Here is a 27,201-nt window from a genome sequence, read left to right as displayed (position 1 = left end):
AAAATTCAGAGGCTCAGCGACCGGCTCGCATTTATGACGGTCGTGGCATTCCAGAGGGATCACGGCCTCCCCATTGCGACCTTCTGACGAGCAAAGTCAAAGGGGAAGCTGGATTCACTTAACAACTGTGGCAAGGAAGGTCGTAAAATGGCGCAAAACACTTCACAACTGTCTCGCTTAGTAACAGAAATCTGGAGCTCAGTTGGAGTTGTAAGTCAAGGATGACCTGTACAACCATTTGCAGAATCCCACAACATTCGGTTTTGCCAGAAATCAGCATTTAGGCCTATAGTTTTCAGCAAAACCATGCCCACAGCAAACCCTTGCTTCGCATAATCCCCCCAGCTGCACAGAGGGCAGAGGATCCGCTTCCCCAGGAGCGCCACCCTGGGACGGATGCCGAGCGGGCCCCTCTGCCCAGGCGCCGGAGCAAACGGTCCTGGGAGGCAGAGCTCTGCCCGGCCCCAGCCGCCACTCAAGCCCTGCAGTTGTCCACGCAGTCTTCTCCGCGCTGGAAGAGGCGGTAGACGCTGGTCGGGGGGAACATGGCCAAGGCCCCCAGCAGCGAGCCCGCCTGGATGACGGCCCCGCACCAGAGCAGAGCCGCGTGGCCGGCCTCGTGCAGCAGGCTGCCGATGACCACCTTCAGGTAGGAGAAGAGGCCGGAGAAGAAGATCCAGGCCAGCACCTGGAGGGGGGGGGGGGAAAGAGGGCAGACCTTTTTAATAGTCACCATTGACTGAGTTTACACATGCTCGGGAAAAGCACACGCCTGTCATCTGACACACATGCACAAATTCACAGAAAGAGTCGCGGAAGCTGGGAGGTAGTGAAGGTCGGCCAACAGGAACTGAGTTCAAACACATTTGGGATAAACGCAGGTCCAACATACATGCATAAATCATTATTATTTAATTATTATTTTGTCGCCCATCTCACCGCAAGAAATAAACAAGAATTAAAAAATAAAAATAAACTGATTATTGAAAATAATAGCTAAATTAAAAAGAAAACAAAAACAATCGGACCAGTAAACCCAACCCTGGTCTTTCTCTGCCAGGGTTTTCTATATTTCTTGTAAGGGGGGGGGAGCAGCTCTGATTCCTGGGGGGGGGATCCAGGTCTGAGCCTCCCTTCAGCCCCCCCAGAGACTCTTGGGGTGATTTGCACCAGTCAGCATTGTCCAGCCTTCCTTACAGGGTTGTTGTTGTTGGCATGACACAGAAAGGAAGATCCTGAGTGACGTAAACCCCGGGAGCTTCACGGCAGTCCTGCTGGGCTGCCTTCCGTCTTCACAGCAACCCTGCAAGGGAGGCCAGCTGGTTCTGCGGCAGCCCTGTCGGCTTCAGGGTGGAAGGGTACGGGTTAGGGTCCTGCTTTGCGTGGCGTTTTGCCCAAGTGGCTCCTCCTCGCTGGAAAAGGAGGACTCGGAGAGGAAGGGCCTGGGGGGGCAAGAGGAAGACTGTGGGGCTGTTCCCCCACATCCTTGGTGCGCCTCACTCACCACAAGAGCCACCCCCACGTGGCTGTCGTGCAGTGGGGGGCAGGGGCTGAGGGCTGCCAGCACCATCAGGTAGCCCCCAAAGACGCAGCCGGCAGCCGAGATGGCGCTCAGGGCCAGGGATGACCTAGAAGAAAGAGAGAGAAGGGGGGCTGGGGAAGGTCTGTGGCTTGGCCAGCCATGCCCCCCCCAAAAGCGGTGTGCTGACCCCCCCCCGGGCAGAAGGGAGAAGCAGTGGCCAAGCAGGGTTGACCAGAGAAGATCCACCTCCCGCTGCATTGTCCTCACCTGCAAAGCCATCTGCCCCCCCAAGAGCCCCCACATGTGCTGGACGCCTTGGCTAAGGGACCCCCAAACACCCCCCATCCCTGCTTGCGTCTAGTGCAGGGGTAGGCAACCGTGGCTCTTTCATGACTCGGGGACTTCAACTCCCAGAATTCTTGAGCCGACATGGCTCAGCTTGGAAATGTAAAATGTAAATGTAAAAAATGTAAAAATAAATAAACCTCCCCCTTTCCCCAGGGCTGGCTCAGGAATTCTGGGAGTTGAAGTCCACGACTCATAAAAGAGCCAAGGTGGCCTACCCCTGTAATTCTCCCACCAACCCAGTGACAGAGTTGAGTAGGACAGTTGGGGACATTGCCACAGCTAGTCCTCGCCTTACAACAGTTTGTTTAGTGATCGAAGTTACCACGGCACTGGAAAAAAGTGACGACCTTTTCTCACACTTATGGACCGTCGCAGCAGCCTCCCCAGGGTCACGTGATCAAAATCCAGATGCTCGGCAACTGACAGGTACTTACGACGGTCGCAGCATCCCCCTGGGGTCACGTGATCCCCTTTGACGACCTTCCGACAACCAAAGTCAAGGGGGAAGCCGGATTCACTTAGCAACCGTGTTATGGTGTTTATGACTGCAGTGATTCACTTAACGACTGTGGCAAGGAAGGGCATAAGTCGAGCGCTACCTGCGTCCCCCACTGCAGCTGCCTCTCGGATTCCCACCGGACCCCCGCAGCTGCCAGCGATGCCTCAGGGGCTCCTCTAATTCCAGAAGCCCCCGGAGCCAGGAGGGGAGAGACCAGGGAGCCCCTTCCCCACCCGGGACCCCGTCCGGCGCTTACCGACACAGGAGGAACATGGCGATGAAGCAGGCCACGGGGTTGGCAATGTTGCTGAAGACCACCGAGAGATGGAAGGCGGTGCTGCCGTAGGGCAGGCAGGAGTAGGTCTGCACCGAAGGCAGCACCCCGTTGGTCAGGGCATTGGAGACCCCCAGAAGCACCAACAGGTAGATGTTCCTCCTTGTCCAGAAGGTCTGGGGGGAGGCAGAGTCCTTGCCGGCGGAGGCCTCGGCGGCGCCATCGTGCAAGGCGGGGTCACTGTTTTCACGCAAGGGGTAGGCCTCCTCTGTGTCCGTCCGCTCCTCGGGAGGGGCCCTCTCTTCCGGGGTGCCCTGGCAGCTGTGCCAGAGGACCAGGGCCAGGAAGGCGAGGGCCGAGGCCGCCAGCAGGGCCACCAGCAGCCCGAAGTAGGTGCTGGCGGAGAAGTTTTCCTCCAGGTAGCGTGGCCGCGAGGCATTCCGCTGGGTGTCGTTGAGGCACTCCAACTGCCCCACGCCCTGCCCCAGAGCCAGCACGCAGGGCAGGAGGGCGCTCAGCCCCTGGCCGACGAAGAAGGTGCGGATGAAGAGCGGGGGGAACTGGTACATGAAGGGCAGGAAGGAGACGTTGGAGGTGCAGCAGGCCACGGCCAGCAGGAACGCCAGCGCCAAGAAGGCCACGCTGCGGGGCTCCCCGGCCACCACGGCGGTGCGATCCCAAAAGAGGGTGAGGAAGAGCGCAGTGGCCGTGGCCAAGGCCTGGATGGCGTGGATCAGCCACTGCTCCTTCAACCTCTTGGGGGCAAAGCGGTGGACCAGGGTCACGCTCACCGGGCCAATGTTCCCCAGGGCGATGAGGACAGAGAGGTAGGCGGGCAGGTTCCAGCCTGCAGGAAGAGAAGTGGGAACGGTGCCAACCCAGGTGCCCGACAGTTTCTCGCCAAGGGTGGCTCTGCCCATCTGGAAGCCAGGGGCACCAGCTCTGCTGACTGGGGGATTCTGGGAGTTGAAGTCCACAAGTCTTAAAGTTGCCAAGACTGACACTCCTTGTATAGAGGATCTCCTTCTTGAGCAGGGGGTGGACTAGAAGACCTCCAAGACCCCTTCCAACTGTTTGATTTGTTCTGTTCTACTCTACTCTATTTTCTATTCTTTCTCTATCCTCTATTCCAGGTCTCCAACCTTTTTGGTTTGGTGGCCCGGAAAGGGAGGCAGGCACCACCATGTACACGCATGCAAATCGGCTTCATATGTGTGCGTGCAAAAATGAGCCCGGTGTGCGCACGCACAAATGGGCCGCACGTGAGTGCATGTGCACACACAAATGGCTGCACACGAGTGCATGTGCACACACAAACAGCTACAAGCGGATGTGCACACGCACAAATGGCGGCATGTGAGTGCATGTGCACATGCAAACAGGGCTGTGCGGGCGCGAGTGCTGCAAATGGGATGGCGCTAGCGCCGGTGGGACACTCAGGGCGGGGTGGTGCTAGTGCCATCGGGACACTTGGGGTGGTGCTAGCGTGTGTGGGGGGGTAAGTGCACGCATGCATGCGCATGCACTCGCCATCCTTTCCCATGGCCCGGTGGCCAAGCGGCCATGGCCCGGTAGTGGGCCCACGGGTTGGGGACCCCCACTCTGTTCCATTCCCTTCTTCACTGTCCTGTCCTGTCCTAAACAGCCCAGCAGTTCTCCACTCTCTGAGGGGGGGCAGTTGAGAGCAACTGGCCGGGCATTTCCCTCCCAGTTCTCCCCAGCAAAGCCTCTTGCCTCTCGCCCCCCCTCCGGAAGCCATGCTGCTGCATCCCTTTCCCAGCAGACCCTCCCCCTCCTGCTTCCCTGGATGGCAGCCAGGCAGTTGCCCCCCCCATTTCCCCCTGCCAGGCAAACTGGCTCTCCGCCCTGGGAGACCCTCACCCACCTTCTGGCAGCTTCTTCACCACCACGGGAAGCTCCACCCAGAGGGAGTTCACGGAGACCCAGGAGCCCATCCCAAAGAGGGCCACCAGCACGTGGGGAAGGATGGCCGGGCTGCGGAGGGAGCTGGACGACATCTCGGCGGCCTGCAGAGAGAGGACGTCACCAGGGCCAGGCTCTGTCTCCGGCTGCCAAGCGTGCCGGGCCTGTGAATGCCCACCTGCCCGGCCCCACTGGACCCCACTCCGCCTACAGCTCTAACTCTGAAGGGCCAGGACCAGAAGTTGCGTTCCTTAGGCCAAGGGTCTTCTCCAAATGTGACAACTTAAAGACTCGTGGACTTCAACTCCCAGAATTCCCCAGCCAGCATGGAGTCCTGGGAGTCGAAGTCCACGGTGGTTGTGAAGCTTCCGTGGCTGGCTGAGGAATTCTGGGAGTTGAAGTCCACCAGTCTTCCAGCTGCCAAGTCTGGAGAGCCCTGCCTTAGGCAGCCACTTCAGAAAGCACACGCAAGGCTTCCTCAGAGAACAGCCCCACGTCGTGGGGGGGGGGGGAGATGTGGAGGGCGCTGTTGCTGGACCCCCTTCCCATAAGGCTCAGCTTGGAGGCCGAAAGCAGGACTCTGCCACGGGGCACCAGGAGAGGGGCAAATAACGGCTCTTTCCTTCATGCACAAATGAGCAGATAAAGGAGAATCTTTGCAGCTCAAGGTTGAATTGGGAGGTCCTGGGTGCTCTCTGAGCTGGGTGGTTTTCCTGCAGACGTTTCATTACCCAGCTAGGTAACACCATCAGTGCCAGAATAGAGTGAGGTTTCAGCAGAGGAGGAGGACTGTGGGGTCCTCGTTGCTTGTTCCAGCTAGGTGACGTCATCAGTGCTAGGAGGGAGTGGGGTTTGCAGAGAGGAGGAGGATTATGGGGTCCTGGGTGCTCTCTGAGCGTGCTTGTTTTCTTGCAGACGTTTCATTACCCAGCTAGGTAACATCATCAGTGCTAGAAGGTACAAACCCCGCCACCTCCTGGCACTGATGAAGTTACCCACGTGAGTCACAAAATGTCTGCAAGAAAACCACCCAGCTCAGGGAGCGCCAAGGACGCCACACAAATGAGCCGAGGACTCTTTCGTTGGGTCCAGGAGCCGTTTGCCTGCATCTGAGGCCGCAGCCATTTGCTGAACCTGCAGCCCCTTTTGGCAACTGCAAGCGAGGGAAGGCGGCTGGGCCTCTGGCGTCTGCCAGGAAGTTAAGCAATGTGGGGCAGGAGGGTGAGCAGCCCTCCAGCTCTCCTGACTCCGAGCAAGAGCTTGAGAGGAGGAGGAGGAGGAGGTGGAGGAAGGCTTGGCGTGACTCAGAGTGCCTGGGGGGTGAGAGGCGAGGAGGGCTTGGGAGGGGCCTCTATGTTGGGGGAGGGGGGAATAGAGGCTGAACAGAGCAAAGAAACTGCCAAAATGGAGACCAGATAGGAGCAGAGACATAAAGGGGGAGGAGGGGGGCAGGGGGAGGGACTCCCGGAATGACACCCCCCTTACCCAGCCTGAAGGCTGATCCTCTTTCTGGAGTCAATCAGTCGGCAGCTTCCTGAACGGTTGGCATTCCAGGGCAGGAACCGGGCATGGGCTTGCCCGGACAGCTTTGGATAAAAAAAAATGCCAGGTGCTATTTCCTGCGAAGAACCCCCCCACAGCCCCCCCGTCCTAAGCCTTGCGCTCTGCTTGTCTTCTGCTTAGCCCTCTAAGGAGATGAGAGGGGCCTTTAAACCTCGGCTGGCACAGAGGGAGGCCTTCCACGACTCCTGCTGCTTGGGCACCAAAGCTTAAAACCACAGTCTACCTACCTTCCACCGCAACCTCTACTGTTAGGAAGTTGGGAAAAACTCTTTCAGTTACGGAGAGCCCAACGAGCCACAGGGCAGCCGAAACAGGACCCCCGACCTTCTCATTGCTCGTTCTGGGTGTTCAAAAGTCAGCTGAGGAGGCTGATCTGGTGGTTTTTTTTTAAAGTTAACTCTCTTCATGGATTACTGCCTTGTCGTGGCGAAGGGGCTTGCGTAATTCAATGAAGCTATGAGCTATGCCGTGCAGGGCCACCCAAGACGGACAGGTCATAGCAGAGAGTTCTGACAAAACGTGATCCACTGGAGAAGGAAATGGCAACCCACTCCAGTATCTTTGCCATGAAAACCCCATGGACAGTACCAAAAGGCAAAACGATATGACGCTGGAAGATGAGCCCCTCAGGTCGGAAGGCGTCCAATATGCTACTGGGGAAGAGCAGAGGGCTAGTACTAGTAGCGCCAGAAAGAATGAAGCGACTGGGCCAAAGCCGAAAGGACGCTCAGCTGTGGATGTGTCTGGTGGTGAAAGGAAAGTCTGATGCTTAAAGATTTTTTCTCCATAGGAACCTGGAATGTAAGATCCATGAATCAAGGAAAGCTGGACGTGGTCAAACAAGAGATGACAAGACTGAACATCGACATCTTAGGTATCAGCGAACTAAAATGGACAGGAATGGGTGAATTTAATTCAGATGACCATCAGGTATACTACTGCGGGCAAGAATCCCTCAGAAGAAATGGAGTAGCCTTCATAGTCAATAAAAGAGTAGGAAAAGCAATACTGGGATACAATCCTCAAAATGACAGAATGATCTCAGTTCGAATCCAAGGCAAACCATTCAATATTACATTAATCCAAGTCTATGCCCCAACCACCGGTGCTGAAGAGGATGAAATTGACCGGTTCTATGAAGCCCTACAGCACCTTATAGAACTAACACCAAAAAATGATGTCCTTATCATCATGGGGGATTGGAATGCTAGAGTAGGAAGCCAAAAGATAACCGGAATAACAGGCAAGTTTGGCCTTGGAGTACAAAATGAAGCAGGGTACAGGCTGATAGAATTTTGTCAAGAGAATACGATGGTCACAGCAAACACTCTTTTCCAACAACCCAAGAGACGGCTTTACACATGGACATCACCAGACGGTCAACACAGAAATCAGATTGACTATATGCTCTGCAGCCAAAGATGGAGAAGCTCTATACAGTCAGTAAAAACAAGACCAGGAGCTGACTGTGGCTCAGACCATGAGCTTCTCGTTGCAAAGTTTAGGCTTAAACTGAAGAAAGTAGGGAAAAGCACTAGGCCACTCAGGTATGAATTAAATCATATCCCTGTTGAATATACAGTAGAGGTGACAAATAGATTTAAGGAATTAGATCTGATAGACAGAGTGCCTGAAGAACTATGGACAGAGGTTCGTGACATTGTACAACAGGTAGCAACCAAAACCATCCCAAAGAAAAAGAAATGCAAGAAAGCAAAATGGCTGTCTGAGGAAGCTTTGCAAATAGCTGAGGAAAGGAGGGAAGTGAAAGGCAAGGGAGAAAAAGAAAGATACGCCCAATTGAATGCAGAATTCCAGAGAATAGCTAGAAGAGATAAGAATGCCTTCTTAAATGAACAGTGCAAAGAAATAGAAGAAAACAATAGAATAGGGAGGACTAGAGATCTCTTCAAGAAAATTGGAGAGATGAACGTTTCATGCAAAGATGGGCATGATAAAGGACCAAAATGGCAGGGAACTAACAGAGGCAGAAGAGATTAAGAAGAGGTGGCAAAATTACACAGAAGAACTATACAGGAATGAGCTTAACATCCCTGACAATCACAATGAGTTGGTCACTGACCTCAAGCCAGACATCCTAGAATGTGAAGTGAAGTGGGCCTTAGGAAAGCTGAGCAACAACAAAGCTAGTGGAGGTGACAGTATTCCAGCTGAGCCATTCAAATTCTTAAAAGACAATGCAGTAAAAGTGCTACGCTCAATTTGCCAGCAAATTTGGAAAACTCAACAGTGGCCACAGGATTGGAAAAGATCAGTTTACATTCCAATTCCAAAGAAAGGCAGTGCCAAAGAATGTTCAAACTATCGCACCATTGCACTCATTTCACATGCTAGTAAAGTTATGCTTAAAATCCTACAAGCTAGACTCCAGCAGTATGTGGATCGAGAACTACCAGAAGTACAGGCAGGATTTCTAAGAGGCAGAAGAACTAGAGATCAAATTGCCAACATATGCTGGATCATGGAGAAAGCTAGGGAGTTCCAGAAAAACATCTACTTCTGCTTCATTGACTATGCTAAAGCCTTTGATTGTGTGAATCACAACAAACTTTGGCAAGTTCTTAAAGAGATGGGAGTACTGTAGGAAACCTGTGATATTTCCACCTTAGGCTCACATAAAATGGCGCAGGTCTGGCTCAGGGCAGAGACAAGTTTTCAGATGACCTTGCTACGTGCAGACGGACACCCGTTGGAACACGTACAAGAAAGTAACACATACAAGATAGTTACAGGAACAAAGACATTCCATGCAGAAACGTAGCTAATTTATAACCTTAAGATACCTGCTTGATGTATAGTTGAAATGCAACCATTTGTAAACATAAGATAATTCCTTCCTGCATAACTAAAATGTAACCATTTAACTGCTTGTTGCTTGTGCTGACTTTGTAACCTATGTTAACTTGCTGACTTTGTAACCTATGTTTCCAATAAAAGAGAGCTTAGGACTTCGGTCTGGGCCCTCATCCCGAGAACACTCAGAGAGACGTGTCCTCATTCATTGGCAAGTCCATGAGGAGCCCGCCGGGTGTGAAGAACCCGCAACTGGTGACCCCGACGTGATCTGCTGCGAGCGGATACGTCTCTGACGGTCTCCATACTCATCGCCTGGAATAGGCTGTGCACCCGATCTCGCCTCGTGAAGACGACGATCCATTCGTGAGTATGGGGAACAAATTTTCTAGGCAACAGGCAGCGCATCTGAAAGAGCTTGAGGAAATAGTCAGAACTTCTAATATTTTACTTAAAAGTAGTGGCACACAATTGCCAGCAGTTTCAAAAAAGGAGCTGAAAGCTTTACTGAAATATGTTTGGGAAAATACTCCGGCTTATCCGGAAAAGGGCTCGTTGAAAACAGGGACATGGAGAAAAATTGGAGAATGGCTCCATGAACCTCCTCGAGCACCTCCAAAAATGTTAACAACCTGGCGAGTCTTAATGGAATGTTTGTTGATTCACGAAAAGGGACTTAAAGAAGCCTTTTCCGTTTCTCCGGCTCCCCCTCCTTATGAGGAACCTATTCAGCCGGGAGAAACTCAGCAGGGCACCTCAGCTGCGGCTCCCAGTGCCCCTCAGGCTCAGCCAGAAGTAATTAACAATTATCCTAGAGAAGGAATGGTGGCAAATGCTGTTAGACAGGCCGCCCGATCAGGACAGCTAACATTGGAAGATTTGTCTTGCTATCCAGTAAACATCCAGCCAGCTCCGGCAGCTGGAGGAAATGCTGTTCACACATATGAAGGACTGCAATGGAATGTAGTGAAAGATCTTAAAAAAGCCGTTGCTTCATATGGCATTCAATCGCCTTTTGCACAAGGACTCTTCGTTTCCATGGCCTCTACTTATGTGATGGCATTGGTAGACTGGAAGTCCATTGCACATATGATACTGACACCTTCACAATATGTAGTTTGGGAATCTGAGTATAAAAAAGAAATAGAGAAAAAAATTCTTGCTGGATTACCTCAAGGAGTAAATAGGGCTCAATTATTTGGCACAGGACAATTCGTTACAAATGACCAACAGGCTCAAAGCCCAAGGGAGGCTTTTAATTTGATACAGGAAGGGGCTTTAGCAGCTTTCCGCAAGATAGATGATCCTCACGGAAAAGCTAAAATGTCTTTTGCAAAGGTTTATCAAGGTCCCAATCAGGCTTATTCAGACTTTGTGGATAAACTGCAGGAGGAAATAACAAGGCAAATAGACAATGAATATGCCCGAAATGAACTCCTGTTAAAATTGGCTTATGAAAATGCTAATGAAGACTGTAAGAAATTGTTAAAATCAATTATTGCCATGCCAAATGCCACTCTTGCTGATTATTTAAACGCATGTCGCATAGTAGGCACAACGGCATATTCCATGGATGCCCTGGCTATGGCACTAAATAATGGAGGACAAAGAAAACCAATGGGAAATTGCTTTCACTGTGGCAAGCCTGGACATTTCAAATCTCAATGTAGAGCCCCCGGTGGAGGTGCCTCCAAATTTGGCAATCAATTGGCTAAACCAAAAAGGATGTGCCCCCGCTGCAAAAAGGGGTTCCATTGGGCCAATCAATGCCACGCCTCTTCTGGCTCCCAGCAGGGAAACTAGAGGAGGGGCAGTCAGCCAGCCCGACACCAAAGGCTGACATTTCTTTTCCTCTTAACACTTCTAACCCCTCTGAACTTTTCCCTGATTCTCTTTTTCATTCTCCCCCTATTCGCATAGTCGCCTCAGAAGAGGTTGAAATTAATGTTCCTGGCTTAGTCTATTTTCTGCCTACTGAACCCGATCCTAAATGCCCTTTACCTCCTAAAGGCCCACTCCTGGTTTTTCCTGTGCGCGATCTTATTGCTAGGGGAATTCTAGCTTCCCCATTCTTGCGAGACTCTCGTGACTTTTCCTCTGTTGCTATGGCGGTTACCGGAAACTCACCCACAATTTTTCACAAAGGGGACCTTGTGGCATCAGCCATTTTATTGGTCCCAGCCACAGCTCCGCCCTCCTCTGAGGTCACAGATGCGCTTGCAGTTGAGCAGCCAGTCCAAGATGGTCGCCCCATGATGACGTTTACTATCAATGACCAGAGTTTTTCTGGTTTATTGGATACAGGGGCGGACGTAAGTGTCATCCGATCTTCGGAATGGCCACAGGGCTGGGAGACTGAGAGCGCCCCTGCTGTCAGAGGAGTAGGGGGAATTCAACACGCCGTGCGCAGCAAGAGGTGGCTCCCGGTAACTTCTTCCTTTGTTTCTTCAGTCGCTTACTTTCAACCTATCATATTGCCTATTCACACAAATCTGTGGGGTCGTGATTTGATGCAACAGTTCCAAGCTAAATTGACACTTGAATAGATTCACTATGTCTATTTCACCCTTAAAGCTCCAATTGACAACTGATACTCCTGTTTGGATAAACCAATGGCCCCTCACCTTAGAAAAATTACACGCCTTAAAGCAATTAGTTAAGGAGCAATTGGAAAGTGCTCATATCGAGCCATCCAACAGTCCTTACAATACGCCTGTCTTTGTCATTAAAAAGAAATCTGGTAAATGGAGATTCTTACACGACCTCCGAGCGGTAAATTCCATAATTAAACCGATGGGGGCGCTACAACTTGGCCTGCCAAATCCAAATTTGATTCCTCAAAATTACGACCTCATGATCATTGACTTGAAAGATGCTTTCTTTTCTATTCCTTTATGTGAGGAAGATAGACAACTGTTTGCTTTTACTTTGCCTGTTCTCAATAACTCTGAACCTGCCCAAAGATACCAATGGAAGGTTTTACCTCAAGGCATGCTTAATAGCCCCACCATGTGTCAATGGTACGTGGCAAAAGTGTTGAAGCCATATCGTGATAAACATCCACATTTTTTGGTTTATCACTATATGGACGATATTTTAATTGCAGCACCAGGCCCCAAAGGAACTGTTATGGCAACTTTTGAATTTTTAACAAAAATTTTAAATCAGTTTGGATTTTTTGTCAGTCCACAAAAAGTTCAACACATGTCGCCTTATTCCTATTTAGGCCATAAGCTTTTATCTACAGCAGCTTTTCCTCATATTCCAAAATTATTTTTGCCATCAGAACCAACATTGGTACAATTGCAGCAATATCTAGGAACCATTAATTGGGCAAGACCATATCTATCCTTAACAACATCAGATTTGTCTCCTTTGTTTCATGCTTTAACGTTAGGAAAGCATCCAGCAGACAAAATCTGTTTGTCAGAACAACATATTAAAACTTTGCAGTTGGTAAATGTTGCATTAAAAAAGATCTGGGTAGACCGTATGGTTATCAATGTTCCTTTTGCTGCTATTATTTTAAACACACCTGGACTGTTTACTGCTGCTATTGTTCAATGTGCTAACCAATTGAAAATTTTGGAGTGGATTCATTTATCCCATACGCCCAAAGTTTCTGTTTTAACCAGAGAAGCACAATTGGCTCAACTGATTTTTAAAATTCGTCACCGAACGAAAGCCTTGATTGGGCTGGAGATAGATACTCTTTTTGTGCCTATGTCTTTGCGGATTTGGGAATCATTTTTTCAAACCTCCAGTGAATTGCAATTTTCCTTAGCTGATTGGCATGGCAAGGTTTCTTGCCACCCACCACCCGATTATCGTTTGCAAATTGTTCGCACTGTAACCATTGACTGGTTGTCACCCTTGTCTCCTCACCCCCTACATTCGGCTGTTACAGTTTTTGCAGATGGGAGCAAGGAGTGTGGCGCCTGTGCCTGGTTGGAAAATGGTCAATGGATAACCAAGCAAACAACACCCCAGCGGTCAGCTCAAAAAGCTGAATTGGCTGCTTCAATTTTGGCCTGTCAAATTTTTTCATTTCAACCTTTGAATCTTATTGTGGATAGCTTTTATGTTTATCACACAATTCAAGTGATTTATGGATCTTATTTATCCCCATCCATTCAACCAGATTTGTTACACCTTTTTTTAACCTTGCAAAATTTGCTTTTTGAACGCCAACATCCTGTTTTTGTTGCTCACATTCGTAGTCATCAGCCTTTTCCAGGTTTTTTGCAAGAGGGAAACACTGTTGCAGATCAGGCTGCCTTCGGACCTTCGGCCTGTTCCTTGCAACCCCTCACCCCCTGGGAAAGTCATTCATATTTTCATCAAAATTCCAAAGCTTTGCAGAAGCAATTTGGCATTACAGCTGCAGAAGCTATTGCAATTCGCCAACAATGTCCAACCTGCAGCAAACAAGCCACTGCAATCCCTATGGGTGTCAATCCAAGGGGATTGGAGCCTTGCCAAATTTGGCAAATGGATGTCACACAATATGCACCATTTGCCCCATGGAAGTATTTGCATGTTTCAATTGATACTTTTTCAGGATTCATCATGGCTACCCCCCAAAGGGGAGAAGCCACCAAACATGTCATTAATCATTGTATTCGGACCTTTGCAGTGCTGGGATGTCCAAAAGAACTCAAAACAGATAATGGCCCTGCCTATAGCAGTCAAGCCATGGCAGAATTTTGTCATTATTGGCAAATAACACACAAATTTGGAATTCCATATAATAGCCAAGGCCAAGCCTTGGGGGAAAGGGCTAACCAAACCTTGAAACATGCTTTAGATCGCTATAAAAATCAGAACGGGGGAAAACGAAGCCCCAACCTCCCAGCAGTGCAAGAAACTCTTAACCTTTGCCTCTACACTCTAAACTTTTCAAACTTGACTGGCCATCCCTTAACCACAGCTGCAGAGCGGCATTTTTCTTCTTCTTCTTCTTCTTCAGATCTCCCTAAGCCACAGGTTTGGTACCGACAACTTCCAGACCTAACTTGGCAAGGCCCTGCAGACCTTATCACCTGGGGCAGAGGCTACGCTGCAGTTGCTCAACTGCCAGACAAAGTACTGTGGATCCCTGGTCGCTACGTTCATCCGTATCATGCCTCCACAAACACAACAGCAGGACCCATTAACGAAGACAGCATGGTTTGTGACTTTTTTCAGCTTTAACAGCACTGACTGATGCCACTAAAACACAATTCCATCTGAAAGCTTACCCCAGACGTCAAAGTTTTGCCGCCTACTCAGCCTGCAGTATTTCATTGTGCTATCCCATCCCATTCTTTACAATGGCTCACACCTTTGACATTGGTTCCAGTCAAAAATGACTCTTTTCACACTGTTTTTGCCCCATCGCATGGACCCAGAAGGAACAACCTGTTGTCAACAACGAGTCTATGGTCATTTATCATCATCATCCATGTCGAGTTTTGCTTCAACTTATTGTTAGCCCCAGGACCACTGGCTTCTATTATTTATTGTCAAGGTTTCAGTAGAGGACGCCAATTTAAAGACTGGGTAGAACTTGCTTCCATTGATAACTTTGCTAAACCTCCCCTCTCCCAGGACTTGTTTGTTTACACGCATCGTTATAAGACCAAGGCAAGACAGATGAACATGTATAAAGTTTTGTCCCGGCGTCAACGTTCCACTGATACTCAGACTGAGAGACAATGTGAACTCTGTATGGTTACCACCAAGCTAGGTACAACAATAACCAAAACATTTATATTATGCACAATCGCTTGGCCCTGGACTATCTCTTAGCTAAAGAAGGAGGGGTATGTGGAAAATTTAATCTTACGAATTGTTGTATTGAAATTGATGACAGTGGGAAAGTGATTCAGGAGATCACAGACAAAATGATTAAAGTAGCTCATGTTCCTGTTCAAACATGGAATGGTTTTAACTTTCAGGAATTATTTGGCTCCTGGTTTCCCAAATTACCTGGTTTGCAAGCTATTGTAGCTTTAATTAGTATGATTGCTTTAGGATGTATTATATTGCCTTGTGTTTTACCTATTTTTGTTAGAACTATCTCTAATAGCATTTCATTTATAGCAGAGCAACGTGCCATCAAGCATGTAAATGCCTTGTGGGAAAGAAAATATCAGTTATTGCCTCAAGAAGACCTTGAGTCAGATACTACGGACCGCGCCATTGAAAAGGCCTCCTTCGTATTAGACACAGATGGCGAGGAGGGCCAAAAGAAAGCCTTATGCTTAGCAACGGAATGCACCACATCTCTGTCCTCCTGAGCCCTTTGGGTCAAAAAACAAAAAAGGAGGAGATGTAGGAAACCTGTGATATTTCCACCTTAGGCTCACATAAAATGGCGCAGGTCTGGCTCAGGGCAGAGACAAGTTTTCAGATGACCTTGCTACGTGCAGACGGACACCCGTTGGAACACGTACAAGAAAGTAACACATACAAGATAGTTACAGGAACAAAGACATTCCATGCAGAAACGTAGCTAATTTATAACCTTAAGATACCTGCTTGATGTATAGTTGAAATGCAACCATTTGTAAACATAAGATAATTCCTTCCTGCATAACTAAAATGTAACCATTTAACTGCTTGTTGCTTGTGCTGACTTTGTAACCTATGTTAACTTGCTGACTTTGTAACCTATGTTTCCAATAAAAGAGAGCTTAGGACTTCGGTCTGGGCCCTCATCCCGAGAACACTCAGAGAGACGTGTCCTCATTCATTGGCAAGTCCATGAGGAGCCCGCCGGGTGTGAAGAACCCGCAGAGTACCAGACCATCTTGTCTCTTGAGAAACCTATATGCGGGTCAAGAAGCAACAGTGAGAACTGGACACGGAACCACTGATTGGTTCAAAATTGGGAAAGGAGTCCGGCAAGGCTGTATACTGTCGCCCTGCCTATTTAACTTATATGCAGAGCACATCATGAGAAAGGCAGGGCTAGATGAATCAAAAGTTGGAATTAAGATTGCCGGGAGAAATATCAACAACCCAAGATATGCAGATGATACCACTCTAATGGCAGAAAGTGAAGAAGAACTAAAGAGCCTCTTGTTGCAGGTGAAGAAGGAGAGTGCAAAACTTGGGTTGAAACTCAACATTAAGAAAACCAAGATCATGGCATCCGGCCCTCTCAATTCCTGGCAAATAGATGGGGAAGAAATGGAGGTAGTGACAGATTTTATTTTCCTGGGCTCCAAGATCACCGCAGGCAGGGACTGTAGCCAAGAAATTAAAAGACGCTTGCTCCTCGGGAGGAAAGCCACGACAAATCTAGACAGCACACTAAAAAGCAGAGACATCACCCTGCCAACAAAAGTGTGTATAGTCAGGGCTATGGTCTTCCCAGTTGCAATGTATGGCTGTGAAAGTTGGACCATAAGAAAGGCTGAGCGCCAAAGAATTGAGGCCTTTGAACTGTGGTGCTGGAGAAGACTCCTGCGAGTCCGTTGGACTGCAAGGCGATCAAACCGGTCAGTCCTAGAGGAGATCAACCCTGACTGCTCTTTAGAAGGCCAGATCCTGAAGCTAAAACTCAAATCCTTTGGCCACTTAATGAGAAGGAAGGACTCACTGGAGAAGAGCCTCATGCTGGGAAAGATGGAGGGCAATAGAAGAAGGGGCTGACAGAGAATGAGGTGGCTGGATGGAGTCACTGAAGCAGGAGGCGTGAGCTTAAATGGACTCCAGAAGATGGTAGAGGACAGGAAGGCCTGGAGGAACGTGGTCCATGGGGTCACAATGGGTTGGACACGACTTCGCAACTAACAACAACAACAACTCTCTCCTTTATGCCACGTGGGTTGAGTTCAGCAATATCAGGGATAGCTCCGTGAAATTTTCTCGGCAGCCATTCAGAAGCAATTTCCATGCCTGTCTCTAGCTTTGGAACTGGTGATTGCTCTTCCAAGCACAAACAAGCCAGGCTGGGCCCTGCTTAGCTTCTGAGTCTGAAGGAACACACAGACACAGACACAGACACACACACGCCCTGCTTGTGGAGACCATTGCTTGGGTGGCACTGGGAGGAAAAAGAGGAACGTGTTCCCTCCAATGATAATGAGCGGATTCAGGAATTAGGGCCTCAGGGTCACAACAGTGAAGCTTGTGGAGGCATCTGGATGTTAAGCAAATCCTGTCTGTGGTTGCACGATTCTGTTTTTTGAGCAAAGGGGAGAGTGACTTTTTGACACTCAGCAGATATGTTGTAGGATGGCTTGTGACCTTCATTATATTGACTAGGCCTTGTTCTAAACTTCTTTACACGGCCTGTTTCATTTTTACCAGCATTTCATCTTTATGAAATGGGAGCTGTACACATTAAATAAATGAATCAATCTGCTCGCTCTGACGTAGGGCTGTATTTTTCCGACCCCATCCTTATCTCCTCCGCTTAAGGCCGCTGCCTGTCTCCAGTCCAAATTCCACGGAAAGTGCACAGACCGGACTGGATCGACCTCAACCCGCTCTTTCGCATCCAAGGAATCCAGCGCAGCCCCGCCCTACTCCTTGCTCTTTCCCGGGGAGGGGGAGCCATTCAAGGCGCATTTCCCACCCCCACCTTGACCAGCCATTGTCAGGAGAGACACCCCCCCCCCACCGGGGCCACTTGGGAGGCCTCCAGGAATCCCCTCCGACCCCCCCCCCCCTTTCCTCCCTGCCGGCAAATGAAAGGGGCGCGCAGCCCACCTGCTCTGATCCGGCCGCATAGCGGGGTGGGTGGGGGGCAGCCTTTTCCCCATAGCCGGACCCGCCCGCCCGCTTCCCTTTCCTCGGGGAGGGGAGCAGAGGGAGGGGGGGTCTGGGATGCCCTCCTCCTCCCCGCTCACCTGCCGCGCCCGGGAGGGCAAAGCGGGAGCCGGAGAGCCCCGTGCAGCGCCGGCGGCTCCTTCGCGGAGAGCCGGGAGGGCAGCGCTCGGCGCCCCTCCTCGGCTCCCGGGCAGCCCTTCCCAGCGCCCCGCCTTGGGCTGAGCGCGACGCCCGGGCTCAGCATCGCCTCTTCTCCGGCCCCCGGGCGGGCTCCACCCGGCGCCGCAGCCCCGCGCCCCGCCCAGGCCGCCGTCCTCGCCCGCCCTCCCGCCGCGGCTGCTGCCCCGCGCCCCGCTCACCTGGAGGAGCCTGCAGCGGCCGGGGCAGTCTACCGGGGGACCGGCCGGCCCGCCGCGTGCGGGAGGAGGGGCGCCGCCGGGCCCCGCCCCTCGCCGGCCCCTTCCCGGCCTCCTCCGCGCGCCCGCCCCCCCTCCCGGCAGCCCCCGCGCCGCGCCCCTCCCCGGGGATTCTGGGAGGCGGGGCCAGCGGTCATGCGGCGCGGGGTCTGCCCGGCGCGGCCCCGGAGGAGGCGGGGGCGGCGGGGGTCGCGGGCGGGGGGCGCCCCGCGCTTCGTGGTGCGGGAGACGGAGGAGGCGGCGCTGCTGCTGCCGGGGCCGGCGCGGGCGGGGGCGCGGGCGGGGGCGCGGGGGCGGCGGGCGGGCGGGGCGGGGGTCGCCGGGGGGGGCGGGGGCGAGTGGGGCGCGGGGCTGCCGGCCGAGCTGCTGGTGCGCGTCTTCGGGCTGGCGGCGGCGTCGGAGGGCGGCGCGGTGCCCTTCCTCTGCCGGTGAGCCCGGGCGGGGGCGGCGGGGGGGCGGGGGGGCGGCCTGGCGGACCCCGCGCCCGCCTGACCCGCCGCGCGTCTCTCCGCAGGGCTGCCCGCGTGTGCCGCCTCTGGTCTCGAGCCGCCGCCGCGCCGCTCCTCTGGCAGACGGTGGCGCTGGGGCACTGCTGGGCGGCGCCGGGGCAGAAATGGGCGCCGGCGCAGCAGAAGAGGGCGCTGGGCACCCTGGAGTGGCTGGCGACCCACAGGTAAGGACGGGGACCCCCCACCCACGCACGGCGCCCACCCCCCGGTCCGCCCTGGACCCGAACCGAGGACCTTCTGTGCCCCCGCAGGTTCTCCCTCCTGCGCGACTTCTCGCTCGACCACTGGAAGAGCCTCGTCCCGCCGGTGCTACAGGTGAGTCGGGCCGGCGGGTCCGCGGCCGCCCCCTTCCCCCCCTCCGCCTGCCAGGGGGTCGAGGGAGCTAACCCCCCCCGTCCCCCCCCTCTCTGCAGGCTCTGGCCGCCTCCTGCCCGCTCCTGGCTGCGCTGCGCCTCGGCCACTGCAGCGGGGTGACTGCCGAGCCCCTCTGCCTGCTGGCCGCCTCCTGCCCGCGGCTGGTGAGTCTGAACCTGCAGGGGTCCCAGGTGAGCCTTGGCCCGAGGGGAGGGAGGTCCCTGGGCCTCTGGAGGATGGCGGGGCCCACCAGCGGCTCCTCGGCCCTTTCCCGCCTCTCTAGGTTGACCCCTGGGCTGTCACCGGCTTTCTGGAGACGGCCGGTGCTCGGATGCAGCAGCTCTTCCTCACCTACAGCAGCCGCATGAGCGCCATTATTGCTCTCCTGGTGGTAAGCAGACCGCCCCCCCCAAGGCCGGCCCCGATGCCCTGGCTGGAGGAGCCCCTCCCTCCGGGGGGGGGGCTGGCCTGGCGATGGTGGCCTGCCAAGCCGGCCAAGAATGCAACCTCCCCCAGCCACGGGTTGGATCTGAACACAGATACCTGTGTGTGAGATGCCCTACGCACAGTCACTCATGCGCTCGTGACCTCCCGTTTAGACTACTGCAACACTCTCTACATGGGGCTGCCCTTGAGGACCGCTCGGAGGCTTCAGCTGGTGCAGAATGCAGCCGCACGAGTTGTGATGGGGGTTTCCCAATACTCCCATGTAACACCTCTGCTCCGTGAGCTGCATTGGCTTCCGGTTGCCCTCCGGGTGAGATTCAAGGTGCTGGTGATGACCTATAAAGCCCTAAATGGCTTGGGTCCGGGATATCTGAGGGAACACCTGCTGCCGGCATCAAGCTCCCTTCGCCAGTGCGCTCACACAGGGAGGGTCTTCTCAGGGTGCCGCCGGTAAAAGACTGCCGGCGGGTAACACCCAGGGGAGGGCCTTCTCTGTGGGCGCACCTGCCCTTTGGAACCAGCTGCCCGTGGAGCTTAGGACTGCCCCCGACCTTCGTCCATTCCGCCGGGATCTGAAGACCTGGCTCTTTGAGCTCTCCGGCCCAGGCTGAGAATTTTTAACTGGGGTTTTTATTTTTAGGGATAATTTAATCTTTTTAAATTGTTTTAACTTTTGTATTGGTTTGGTTTTAAATACCCTGCAAACCGCCCTGAGTCCTTTGGGAAAGGGCGGTATATAAATCTAATAAAATAAAATAAAATAAATAAATATTGGCAGTTGTTATTAGAGCCATTTTAGCCAGAGTCAAGCGGCCCCCATCTGCGCTGTGGGCAGGTGACCCCTTGGGTGACCCCTTGGCAGCCCGGCTCTTGGGGGTCCCAGGAGGGAACTGCCGCTGCTCAAGTCAGCTGGCTGGTCGTGAGCGGCATCAGCCCCTGCCCGGGTTTAGGTTGCCATCTGGGGCTTCACACGTAGCCCTCAACTTACAACGGTTTGCTTACTGGTCGTTCAAAGTTACAACGGCACTGGAAAAAGCGACTTGTGAACGTTTTTCACACTTGCGACCATTGCACCATTCCCGTGATCAGAATTCAGACGCTTGGAGACTGACTCATATTTATGACGGTCGCAGCGTCCCGGGGTCCCCTTCTGCAACCTTCTAAGCAGCAAAGTCAGTGGGGGAAGCCAGATTCATTTAACAACCGTGTAACTAATTTAACAACTGCAGTGATTCACTTAACAACTGTGGCAAGAAAGGTCGTAAAGTGGGACAAAATTCACTTAACTGTTTCAGCACTAGAAACTTTGGGCTCTGTTGCGGGCGTTTGTGGAGGACTGCCTGTCGTAGGGTGGAACCGCCGGTCGAAGGGGAGGAGGGGCTGATGGGGGCAGGAGACATTCCGGCTTAGGGCCCCCTGCGTGGGAGGAAGCGTTTGGGGTCCAGCCGTTGAGGGGACACCTGTCCATTCCAAGGGGAGGCACGGTAGATTCCGGCACTAGGGTGTTCATCAAGAGATAAACCTCTTGGCGGAAGTTCTAGTTGCTTGCGCCTGGCAGCACACACAGAGGCCAGGCCAGGAGCAGCCAGGGATTGCTGGCCTGTGTTGGGCACAGCCCTCCAGGGAGGTTCTCCTGGCTGGGGGGGGCTTTCTGGGGCTGACCCCACCTGCTCACCTGTCTTTGGTGTCCCCCCACCCTCCAGGGGGGCTGCTGCCCGGACCTGCGGCTGCTGGAGGTGAATGCCGAAATCAAGCAAAGCACCCAGCACTTCCAGCTGCCCATTGAACAGCTCCAGGCGGCCTGTCCACAGCTGCAGGTGCGTGGGGGTCCCTCTTGCCCCCTCCCCAAGTCAGAACTTGACTTCCCGGCTGCTGGTGGGAGGAGTTGGGGGGGCAGGGAGGGGGCTGGCTTAGGAGAGGCAGTGCTGGCTGGCGTCTCGTAGGGGCCTCTGTCCTGTGGCCTCTCGGTAGCCGCTCTATCCTGGCGCCTGTCCACTCCTGCCCACAGGTGCTGCGACTGCTGAACGTCACCTACTACCCCAAGCCCCTCCCCACCTCGTCCCCCCCGTCCCCGGGCTTCCCGCAGCTGGAGGAGCTGTGCCTGGCCACCACGGCCTTCTCCTTCGTGGACAACCACATGCTGTGGCGGATTCTGAGTGCCTCCAGCGGGCTCCGGGTCCTCGACCTGCGTGGCTGCGTCCGAGTGACACCCAAGGGGCTGGAGCAGCTGACCTGCCCAGGTGGGTGCAGAAAAGTGATCCCCTCTCCCCTGTTCCTAGGCAACCAGTTAGCCCTGCCCCTTAGCCTCAAGCCCCACACTTTGGTGGAAGTGGGTGCGAGAAAGCCGCCTCCGTCGGTTACCGTTTTCTGCAAATGCAGGCAGGACAAGAGACGACAGACGGAAACTCGGTTTTCCAGGGATGGTTTGGCCCAGCAAAGGTGGCCCAGCTGGCATGGGGCCTGGCAGGACTGGAGCTCCTGGGTTCTAGCCTGACGCTCTGCCCCTGCCCCAAATGGGTGGCAGTGATTGGCATCCCTGAAGCCCCTCTTTCTCTCCCCTCTTCTGCACTGCGTGGCTGGGTGGGGCTTTAACATCACTGGGGTGGAAGAAGAACCGGGGTATCAGCCCAAAACTTTTAACTGGGGCTTTTTGGAGGGTGGGGGGCTTGAGATTGAGGGACCCCTCCCTGGGATCAGGGAGACTTTCACCCCCCTGCAGGGGAGACGAAAGAGGAGTAGGGGGCTGGAGGCTAAAACATACGAAGAATGGTTGCAGGATTTGGGTACGGCTAGTCTAGGGAAAGGAAGGGCTGGGGGGGGCATGATAGCAGGCTTCCAATACTGGAGGGGCTGCCCCAAAGAAGGGGGGAGTTACCCTCTTCTCCAAAGCACCAGAAGGCAGGACGAGAAGCGATGAGTGGCAACTGACCAGAGAGAGAAGCAACCTGGAATTAAGGAGAAATGTCCCGACAGAACAATTAACCGGTGGAACAGCTTGCCACCAGAAATTGTGGGTGCTTCATCATTGGAGGCTTTTAAGAAGAGACCTGTCTGAAATGGTATAGTGTTCCTTGCTTGAGCAGGGGGTTGGACTAGAAGACCTCCAAAGCCCCTTCAACTCTATCCTGATTGATTGATTGAAAAGCGCCCAGGCGGCATCTTCCGTGCAGGAGGCTGAATTGCAGTTTTCAGGTCTTGAGCAGATGTTTCTGGGCTCTTGTGTGAATCGGCTGGCGCTCCTTGTCCTTCAAGAGGACGGTGTTTGGGTGGGGCGACCAGCTATGGGTCTGAGACCCGCTCCCTGGAGACCCCTGCCTGTCTCCCAAGGGAAGGGGCTCCGGCTGTCCTGCTCCCTACTGACCCCCCGAAGCCTTTGCTGCAGATCTGGAGCAGCTCTACCTGGGCCTGCACTACAGCGCCAGCCACCTGTCCCGGCCCCTGGAAGGCAGCCCCCTCCTCACCTGGAAGTGGCGACACAGCCTGCGGGAGCTGGACCTGACCGCCCAGAGCTTCAGCGAGCAGGACCTGGAGCTGGCCATGGCCGCCTTCACTCAGGGCGGGGGCGAGGGCGGGGCGCCGGTGCTGCGCTCCCTCAGCCTCACGGGGACCAAGATTGCCCTCGGGACCGTCAGGTGAGCCGGGCAGTGCCCGCCGTGTCTTTCCTTCCCGCCTCAGCCCGCAGTCCCAAGAAAGAAGGGAGGAGAGGGTCCCGCTGGGGCACCCGGAGATCCTTTCACCCAGGAAGGCGCTTGGTCCTGGGAAAAGGACCCTCTGCTCGGGTTCTTGCCTCTGGGTTTAATGCCCGTGTGCTCGGCCTTGGCATCACACAGTCGTGCCCTCCAGAAACCGGCATGAATCCCAGCTGCCCTGGGCCTCAGGGCCTGGCAGGCTGGTGGTGGGTGGAGGCTTGGGGGGCCTTGGCCCTCGCAGTCTTGGGAGGCCAGCGGAGGAGGGGGCTCCACAATTGCTAGAGAGCAGGGGCGGGCAACGGTGGCAACTTTACGACCGGTGGGCTTCAACTCTCAGAATTCCCAAGCCGGCTATGCTGTAACGTGGCCACCGTTGCCCGCCCCTGCCACGGGGGCACTTTGCAAGGTGGGAGAGAGCCCTGATAAGTCCTTGACTTGCAAGCATTTGTTTAGTGACCCTTTGAAGTTAGACCGGCACTGGGAAAAATGTTTTTCACCCTGATAACCGCTGCAGCAGCCTCGTGGTCACGTGATCAAAATTCAAACGCTTGGCAGCCGACTCACGTTTATGACGGTTGCAGCGTTTCCCCTTTTTGCGACCTGACAGGCAAAGTCAATGGGGGAAGCCAGATTCACTTAATGACCGTGTTACTAAATAACTGCAGTGATTCACTTAACAACATTGGCAAGAAAGGTCACGAAATGGGGCAAAACTCACTTAACAGCTGTCTCGCTTAGCATCAGAATTTTGGGCCCCGTTGTGGTTGTAATTCGAGGACTGTAACCCTGTGATGGCCCTAACAGAAGTTCCTTCTTCCTTCACGCAAGCACCCTGATTGCCAGCTGTCCTGCCCTCAGCTACCTCAACCTCTCGTCCTGCCGCCATTTGCCCCGGGGCACCAAGAAGGCCTATCGTGGTCCGGATGAAATTCGCCAGTGTTTGCACCAGCTCCTGAGCAGCTCGGAGGCGCCGGGGGGGCAACTTAAGGGCTGAGATTCCTGGCCTCTGGGGCAGCCCAGGCCGAGAGCCTCTTTCCCAAAGTTGCCACGTTGGGCACTGCCCGTTCTCCCCCCCCCCAGGATGGCTGATCCTCTACTCCCAAGTGGGGCCTCCCCACAGCCTCAGGAAGAGAAATATTGGAGCACCTTGACTCTTGACTTTTTGTACGTATTTCTCTTTTCTAACGTTTGTAGATTCGAGTTCTGCCAGATTAAAAGGGTTTTTCTTTCTGTAATTGGTGCAGCGTTTCTTCTTTGGCTGGGTCTGGTGCAGAAATTCTAACTCTTACTCCAGTCGTGGGCCTGGAGGTTTCTTCACTCTTCCTGCCCCTCCCCACACCTCCTGCTTCTTCACTGGGGGGCCAGAGACAGAGAGAGGCTGCCCGGGACCCTGTGCCAAAGGTGCTTTTTCAAAAGGCAACTGGGCTTTATTTTTTCTCACCCGAGAAGCTTCTTCACTTCTGACCGAATGGTGGGGAATGGAAGGATTTATATTCCTTGTAGTTGTCTGGTCGTTAGTACTCTCTCTGAGAATACTTTTTCCAATCCCTCCCCATTCGAGTCAGAACTCAAGAAGCTTCTTGGAGGAGCAGCAAAATGTCTTCAAAGTCCAATCACCCTTTGAAAAAGCACCTTTGGGACAACCTCACCTGGATGCTTGAGAACCTCCCTAGGCATCCAGGACCCGGGTGTCGTTGGATCTTCCAGTGGGCCCAGTTCAACACTCGGGAGGGCCCTGACGCTCTGGGGGCGGGAATTGTCAAAGGACCATTGCAAGCTGCTAAGTTTATAACGTCTGAGGAAAGCCTCCCCCCCCCCCCGCTGTCCTTTGGTAATATTCTGGATAAAAGACATGGCAACTGGATCACGGGCTATGTGACCGTGGTTTACATCTCTGGATGATTCGGCTGGGCTGTCCCTGGCCTTGTCTGATGGCTGCTGGGATACCCTGATTGTGTTTATGCCCTGAAACCTGCTTCTCAACCTGCATTCTGCTCCCTTAAACCAGGCGTCTCCAAACCTGGCCACTTCAAGACTTCTGGACTTCAACTCCCAGCCATAGTGGCTGGGGAATTCTGGGAGTTGAAGTCCACAACTCGTAAAGTTGCCAAGTTTGGAGATCCCTGCCTTAAAGTACTGTCTGCTCCGAGCTGGGTCATCGAATTTGCTAACAGGCAGAGAGCAATTTTCAGACTTGCCCAGAATGGAGAAACTGGAAGTGGGGGACCTTTTTTTCTCCTAGTTTGTATACTGAGTTTTTAATTTTTTAAAATTTCCAGAGTCACTGAAAGCGAACGGGTGGCCATATAAAGTTTCTTAAATAAATAAATCACAAATTTGAAGAACAGCAAAATTTTGTGGTGGTGCATATAAAGGTGAGTTGCATTCAGTATCAAATCTACGAGATTCCCCCCCCCCCGCGCTTTTAAATGTGAACAGCTTAAAGTGCCCCTGTGAGGAAAATATTCACAGCAAGCTGAATTGGAGTTGAATCCAATTTTGTTCACCAGCTTTTCTCAGAGATAGTGTGGCTAGCAAGCTGATCTGGGTGGTTAGGGGTCAAAGGTGGCTTTATCAAAATTCAAAGTCACACATAATTTACACTGTTTGCTTTTTTGGGTGTGTGTGTGTGTGTGGGGGGGGTGTCTGCAATGCAGCAGGCCAAAGTCCGGCGTTCTGCTTTTTGCTCAGGACTGATCAGCAAGCTGCAAATGTTTGGCTGGTGCCTGCCTTGCAGTAAGATTTGATTGTTTGCATGCAAATAATAATAATAATAATAATAATAATAATAATAATAATAATAATAATAATAATAATAATAATAATAATAATAATAATAATAATAATAATAATAATAATAATAATAATAATAATAATAATAATAATAATAATAATAATAATAATAATAATAATAATGAAGAAGTTGGAAGGGACCTTGGAGGTCATCTAGTCCAAGCCCCTGCTAAGGCAGGAAACCCTATACCATTTCAGGCAAATGGCTGTCCAGTCTCTTCTTAAAAACCTCCAGTGTTGGAGCATTCACCACCTCTGGAGGTAGGTTGTTCCACTGGTTAATTGTTCTGACTGGAAGGAAGTTTCTCCTCAGTTCTAGGTTGCTTCTCTCCTTGACTACTTTCCATCCATTGCTTCTTCTCATGCCTTCAGGCACTTTGGAGAATAGCTTGGCTCCCTCTTCTTTGGGGCAGCCCCTGAAATACTGGAACACTGCTATCATGTCACCCCTCACCCTTCTCTTCGTTAAACTAGAGACATACCCAATTCCAGCAACCATACCCTATATGTTTTAGCCTCCAGTCCCCTAATCATCTTTGTTGCTCTTCTCTGTACTCTTTCTAGAGTCTCGACATCTTTTTTTACATAAAGTTATATCTTCAAAGCAATTTGGTTGCTTTAGGCAAGCCAGGTTTTGGCTAGAACAATTTTAAAATACGTGTAAATTGGAAACTAGGTTCCTACTTGCAAAAGTTTGAGGTATTTATTGTAAATAAATATCAGAATAACAGAGTTGTAAGGGGCCTTGAAGGTCTGCTAGTCTAACCCCTGCTCAGGCAAGAAACCCTAGGCCAGGGGTATCAAACTGCCGGCCCGCAGCCCAGAACCATCATAGTGAAACCGCACCCACCCCATTGCCGCCAATTGCCAAAAAGTCGTGACACGTCACGTGATGTTGCGAGTTTGACACCCCTGACCTAGGCTATACCTGCGTATTTGGTTTTTCTGCTCACCCAGAAGTCCTGGAAACCCAGTTGCCATTTGCAAAGATGAACTCACTTTGGTTTGGTGAAAGCCCTTTGGTTAGTGTGGTTAGGCCTATGCAAGTTGTGTTTGAAGACCAAGGCTGTCCTCAATTCTGCCAACTTCAGAGGATCCTGTGTGGGTCGTTGGGGTGCTACTGCTGCAAGGGGTCTTTAGAAGATGGGGGGGGGGGCTGACTGGCTTGTGGGTAAAGGGAGCTTATTGTTTTTACACAACTGTGAGAGGACATGCTGGCCTGTAGAGCAAATACATTGCGTACATTTTACTCTCATGAGCCTAGCTGGAAGCTTGAGAATTGCATCT

At 52.5% G+C, this 27,201-nt stretch overlaps 2 protein-coding genes across 3 annotated transcripts; one reads left to right on the top strand and one right to left on the bottom strand.

The window, feature by feature from the left end:
- Positions 1-454: 454 nt before the first annotated feature.
- Positions 455-18,119, bottom strand: SLC52A2 (solute carrier family 52 member 2). 2 transcript variants are annotated; one of them, XM_081323336.1, is made up of 6 exons: positions 18,066-18,119; positions 6,052-6,152; positions 4,529-4,670; positions 2,626-3,490; positions 1,505-1,628; positions 455-688 (listed from the first exon to the last, which is right to left on the bottom strand). In XM_081323336.1, the coding sequence occupies exons 3-6, from the start codon at positions 4,659-4,661 to the stop codon at positions 476-478; spliced, it is 1,335 nt and encodes a 444-aa protein (XP_081179462.1). In that variant the 5' UTR covers positions 4,662-4,670; positions 6,052-6,152; positions 18,066-18,119; the 3' UTR covers positions 455-475. The 2 variants fall into 2 exon arrangements, with proteins under 2 accessions (XP_081179462.1, XP_081179463.1); XM_081323337.1 differs by lacking the exon at positions 18,066-18,119 and adding an exon at positions 17,787-17,949.
- FBXL6 (F-box and leucine rich repeat protein 6) lies at positions 17,625-24,356 on the top strand (the record flags this gene model as incomplete). Its single annotated transcript, XM_081325642.1, has 9 exons — positions 17,625-18,550; positions 18,637-18,795; positions 18,883-18,946; positions 19,045-19,176; positions 19,269-19,376; positions 21,136-21,249; positions 21,441-21,672; positions 22,815-23,064; positions 23,950-24,356. 9 exons carry the CDS (start codon positions 17,625-17,627, stop codon positions 24,113-24,115), a joined length of 2,151 nt encoding a protein of 716 aa, XP_081181768.1. The 3' UTR covers positions 24,116-24,356.
- Positions 24,357-27,201: the final 2,845 nt, after the last annotated feature.

This window comes from Vipera berus (genome assembly GCF_964194415.1).
Source record: "Vipera berus genome assembly, chromosome: 3".
Taxonomy (NCBI): Eukaryota; Metazoa; Chordata; class Lepidosauria; order Squamata; family Viperidae; genus Vipera; species Vipera berus.
Note: the sequence above shows the minus strand (reverse complement) of the source record. Positions and strands in the feature narration are given on the sequence as shown.

What these genes read in the sequence shown, in the direction of transcription:
- SLC52A2 (XM_081323336.1), bottom strand. Translation starts at nt 4,661, where the DNA reads ATGTCGTCCAGCTCCCTCCGCAGCCCGGCCATCCTTCCCCACGTGCTG. An exon ending in GGTGAAGAAGCTGCCAGAAG is followed by an intron (nt 3,491 to 4,528) that starts GTGGGTGAGGGT and finishes CTCTTCCTGCAG; the next exon opens with GCTGGAACCTGCCCGCCTAC. An exon ending in GCCATGTTCCTCCTGTGTCG is followed by an intron (nt 1,629 to 2,625) that starts GTAAGCGCCGGA and finishes TCTTTCTTCTAG; the next exon opens with GTCATCCCTGGCCCTGAGCG.